The sequence below is a fragment of the Nelumbo lutea genome, chromosome 6, assembly GCF_056320005.1.
Source record: "Nelumbo lutea isolate HS-2025 chromosome 6, American lotus-T2T, whole genome shotgun sequence".
Taxonomy (NCBI): Eukaryota; Viridiplantae; Streptophyta; class Magnoliopsida; order Proteales; family Nelumbonaceae; genus Nelumbo; species Nelumbo lutea.
In genome coordinates, this window is record NC_142689.1 from 16,432,150 (window position 1) to 16,437,248 (window position 5,099).

A 5,099-nucleotide genomic window follows, 5' to 3' on the forward strand; every position below is an offset into this window, starting at 1 on the left:
CCAGAACAGATGATGGTGTATTGCTTTGGGATCGGTCCATCCACGAACTGTATATTCCCTGTCAACTGTGCAGAGAAATGATGGATGATGCTTTTGTTATGTCATGCACACACCATCATTTCCATACCCCAAAAAGTGAGACAAAGGACTAAAATAGTTTCAAGCTTTGACTTATGTCTGCTACATTTTAATTTTAGCTGAAAATTGAAGGTAAATTAGGGAGAGAGTTTGTTGAACCATGAAATCGATCAAATTAATTAAAAAGAGAAAAAATAAAACAAGAACCACTGAGTGGCTCTACATAAGAGCAATGATTTATTACAGAAGAAAGAGATTTGTTGATGGGTTATTCCCTTTCCGATTTCTCAGACTATCCTACGGCTAACTAATTAAACTCATGTCGCTCAACATTTACCAATACAAGTTGAGCGTTCTATGATCTGGTTATGTGTTAATCACATATATTTACACTTCCATGTACGTGTTTGCCCGTCACTGGTGCCCGAGGATTAGCACCTTCTGGCAAAGCTTCCGATGGTCCAGCAACTATTGTAATAACAACTTCCGGGCTATCAGTTTCAGCAAGAGGATTCACGGTTCCTCGATGAAGTAATTGGGATTTCTCCGGCGTTACTGTGGGTTCCACAGTCTTGAAATGTGCTAGCTTGGCAAGCTCGTGGACAGACTCTGCAATTTTTTCCGTGCAGACAACGACGTCTACTAGTAATGAAGCCACTGTTGCAGATGGTATGATCCCTAAGAGGTCTGAATTCTCCAGTAGTGCAGTTTTCAGTGTGGTCTTGAGGTCTCTGGCCGCATTTTTGCAGTTCTCCACATGGAGGTCGGCCAAGGATGGATGTGTCATTGCTTTGATCGCTGCAGATAGTTCCATCAATGCCTTGCCGGACTCTGAGCTCATGGTTACGCATACATCTTGAATTTTCCTCTGAAATTCAGGTAGAATCTGTTAAGAATAAACAAAAATTAGTGTGCCCAAAATAACCAAATCTGGTTCTATACTTAGATTTTCCGGCCCAATTATGTCTTTTCTGTTCTCACCATTTTGAGTATTTTCTTCTGTATCTCATTAATCTTTTGTAGTTCAAATTAATTTGACAGAAGAGAAAACAAAAAGGGAAGAAGGAAAAAGGAAATAAAGCAAGCATTTTCTTCACTTGTGAAGTTAAACAATTATTTGTTGGAAGTTGGAACCCTCTTGGAAAAAGAGATCTTTTATGACAAATTTGTCAAAGCTATGGATATTCTATGCAGATTTCACGTGAAAACATAAGATAACTAGTAGTAGTACAAGTCCAAAAATAAATAATAATAATAATAATAATAATAATAATAATAATAAATATAATTTTATTGGTGGTTCTGCTTGTAGAGATATAAATTTTGATGATCTATCAAGCATGAAAATGAAGGGTGTAGAAATAATACTTGGATCTCAGTGTTTATGTAGCCATTAAGAGCTTCAAGTAAGTAGGCACATTGGCGTGCTAATCCTGCAATATTGAGATACTGCTTCCATGGGTGACGGAACTTGAAACGTCCATGGCCCGGCTCCCATCTCGCAAAGTTTGCCTGCAAGTTAAGTCAACATAACATCATCATTAGTGAATCGCATATATATATATAGAATTCCTGTAGTTTTCATGGAAAGATTTTCAATTAATTCATTAACAAAGAGGAAGGTTCATTCAAATGGTGCAAGTTAGTGGTGAGCATTGAGCTGTCTACACTCCACATCCATTAATATAGTTGAATTCCTATGTCGCATGACTATATATAATGCAAATATGAGAGAGAGAGAGAGAGAGAGAGAGAGAGAGAGAGAGAGAGTTTATTACCCACCAAGGAGTCTTCCGTGGCCTTTGAAGTAAGAATACTTTTATACTTTTGAAGAAATGACTTGTCACTTTTGGATACAGAACCCGTCTCCCCCTCAGAATTTTTTAAGTAATCGGCTAATGACTTGCCACTTCCTGAGACCACTACAATCTCCCCATCGTTCAAATTTTTAAAGAATTCACCTCCGAATCCTGTAAATATTTTTCTTTTTTGGTTAGCCTGAAAGCCCACATAAAAGAAATACTGGAAACAACAAAAAAGAAAAGTATGTTGGGTGGTTTGTTGTGTTGTTTTAAGTTGTTTGTTTATTAATTTGTAAAAGATTCTACTCAACTGCACTAAATTTCTCAGAGAATATTAGAGATGTACCTTCTAAGAAGGTCGCAAGTTTTTCCAGGTTTTGAGCAACCAGATTGTGAAGATCCTCACCAGCCCATACTGGCATTATACAAAATGAAATAATCACACAGATGAGACTGCCGATGACAATGGTCGACAATCTCTGGTGAGCCAGCTCTATGATCTTGTCTACCCTATAACCAGACACAGATACCAAGCTGAATGTTAATATAAATATCACCACCCCGTAGTCGTATCTTTTCTTGATTCCAGGAATGAATCGTGAGAATGTCGACGCTGCAGCTGCGACACAATCCATAAATTTGAGTAAAGATATATGTATTTGTTTCTTTCTATAGTGAAGCTACAACTACGTTCTGTGCTTAACAACTTCTATATATGTTCTATCTGTTGAGGTGTGGTCACTTTAATTTGGTCTTTTTAATTAAAGAAAAAGAAACGCAACTCACCTAGTAGAAAAACTGAGAGTCCAAGGACTATGGGTTCTCCCTTGTTTCCACAGAGACTCGACAAATAATGAGCTCCAACTCCTAAAGCACCAGCTAAAAGTGTTGCAAACCCTCTATTCAGACCTTTACCCAAGGTTGCACCTGCACAATACAATTAAAATCCCATTTCAACTAATTGCACAGATGGATTGAAAAAGCACAATTAAGGAATTAATTAATGAACCCCATAAGAGCTGACGAGTTTGAAATGTATTAGAGGACTAGCTAGTATGGACTTGTGGAAATTTTCAACTTACCAACAGAGAATTCGAATACCACGACCACAGTTAACACAGCCCACATCCCGGAGATCCCAAAACCGTCATACAGAGGCCTATAGTAGTAGATTAGAGACACCAAGGTGAGAGCTAGGCCCACCTTGAGAGCGTGGGCAATCCTTCTTGGGTCATCTTGTCCAATCTTCCTTACCTTCTTCGCCACTTCAACTACTTTGGCCTTCAACTTCTCAGGTAAAGCCTTAAGCCATGACCACCCACGAGCAAAGAGCCCGGCCTTCTTGTGATCACTTGCAGCTGGTTCAATATCCATGCTTAGGGAATCCACGAGAGAGAAATATTGGGTGGTTGGTAGTGGAAACAACCCCAAAATATGAAATACAAAGGAAAATTGAGACCTTTATATATAGTGTAGGCTTTCCTTTCCTTCTAAGTAGTCTGGACGACAGAGATCGAGAAGTTGCTAGACAAAGAAGAATGGAAGGCAGAGATGCCTGGCAATAAGAATATATGATCACTTTGGAGCGAGGGACTTTCTCCCGGCCTCTATTTATAAGAAAAAAAGAAGTTTGGGTGGGAATTAACAATATTCTATTGGCACATGTTTTGGTGCTTCTGTACAATGCGAAGACAAAGATTTCTCCAGGAGAAGATTGAGAAGTTGCTGACGGGGCTAAAATTTTTTACTTCCAGATGGCAGACCATGTTTCAGAAAAAGGTGGAGACTTCCCATGGAAAATTGGAAAAGAACTCTCTCTCTCTCTCTCTCTCTCTAGCACTACAGATCGAGCCAAATTCTCCCCTACCCATGATGGTGATGCCTACCAAGGTTGACACTGTAAAGTGTTAACATGCACTGTATCCCACTGTAAAAGCATTTGCTAGCTTTTGGTTTGGATCTCAACCGAGTTAACTCGATCAACATTCATTTAAGTGAACGTCGACTTGGTTGATTTAACTCAGATATATATATGTTGGGCAAAATATGTGAACCCATTTTATTTGACGAAATTCTGAGGTGATCTCTTTCATCACCTCGAGTGTGGGGGTTTTATTAGAAGAAGTCCACTCAAATATGAGTTCTTCAATAACTTAGCCGAGTTAACTCGGAAATTGAAGTGCTAGTTTGGCTTCTATAAAACTGGGCGTACAACACAGACAGAGGACCACTGTCACTCTGTGGATTCTCAAAGATCACCCTGAGAGATATATGTTATATATACTCTTAACTCAGTAAATTAACTTTAAGAAAAAGGAAAGATGATATGATGACTCATATCCTTACTGGTAGAATAGATGCTTAGTCTCCTCTATGCCATCCTTTTCCACCTTTTCTCCTTGCGATCCAATGGAATCCAGAATGCTAATTAACCATGTATCCATAGCTCTAGTGTTTTTTTTTTAATCTTTCTCTCTGGTTTTAAACATCTTACTTAGCTTCATGATTAACATAATCAATTAATCATTAAGACTAATCTTTTATTCAGTTGATCTTCTTTTTCCATTTAATTTTTAATTACTAAATATCAAACTTAATATTAAATAAATAGTCAGGAAGACTCTGCATCTAGTCAGGCTGTCAGCCAAGTTAGAGCTCATCAGTCACAAGGATCTGACTCGATGATGATGAACCCAATTCAAGGTTTTAAACTTTTGAATGAAATAGAATGAAGGTTATAATTTTCTTTTTTTTTTTTTAATTCAATTGAGAACATTTGAAATTTTCATTCAGTGTAAGTGTTGAAGTTAACCTTGCATGAGAATGGAAATTTGCCTTTTCCTTTGCACACATACTCAAATATTTTGCTGAATACAACTTGCACCAGTGAATATTGCAATTAAGATGGATGGATGGATGAATTACAGAGGACATGATATGATCAGGCATGCAAATCCTTTTTCTATATTTCCTGTCCACCCTTCTCACCCGAATCTTATCTCCTCTTCATTTCTTTTCTCAATGCTCCAACCAACCGTACATAGCTACGGAAATCGCCTAATTCTCCAAAACCCACCTCAAAATTTAGCCCATTATGGATTGTAGGAATTTTTCTTGAATTTTTATTGATGGAGAGTACTCCACAATATTTTGGTTAGACCCTACCCAACGAATATAATGCTATAGATTGGATATGTCCCTTCGCCAACCTACTTTCAT

At 37.9% G+C, this 5,099-nt stretch overlaps 1 protein-coding gene across 2 annotated transcripts; it reads right to left on the bottom strand.

Moving 5' to 3' along the window:
* Positions 1 to 227: 227 nt before the first annotated feature.
* LOC148847601 (aluminum-activated malate transporter 8-like) lies at positions 228 to 4,130 on the bottom strand. Of its 2 annotated transcripts, none has more exons than XM_088952279.1 (6): positions 2,963 to 4,130; positions 2,667 to 2,807; positions 2,227 to 2,499; positions 1,861 to 2,048; positions 1,447 to 1,590; positions 228 to 964 (listed from the first exon to the last, which is right to left on the bottom strand). In XM_088952279.1, exons 1-6 carry the CDS (start codon positions 3,252 to 3,254, stop codon positions 452 to 454), a joined length of 1,551 nt encoding a protein of 516 aa, XP_088808405.1. In that variant the 5' UTR covers positions 3,255 to 4,130; the 3' UTR covers positions 228 to 451. The 2 variants fall into 2 exon arrangements, with proteins under 2 accessions (XP_088808405.1, XP_088808406.1); XM_088952280.1 differs by having other exon boundaries at positions 228 to 946; positions 2,963 to 3,467.
* Between the last annotated feature and the right edge of the window lie 969 nt (positions 4,131 to 5,099).

Excerpts from the sequence above, each read along its gene's own strand:
- LOC148847601 (XM_088952279.1), bottom strand. The coding sequence starts at position 3,254 with ATGGATATTGAACCAGCTGCAAGTGATCACAAGAAGGCCGGGCTCTTT. Across the intron at positions 2,049-2,226 it reads ACTTGCGACCTTCTTAGAAG|GATTCGGAGGTGAATTCTTT; the intron begins GTACATCTCTAA and ends AAATATTTACAG. Across the intron at positions 965-1,446 it reads ACATAAACACTGAGATCCAA|ATTCTACCTGAATTTCAGAG; the intron begins GTATTATTTCTA and ends TATTCTTAACAG.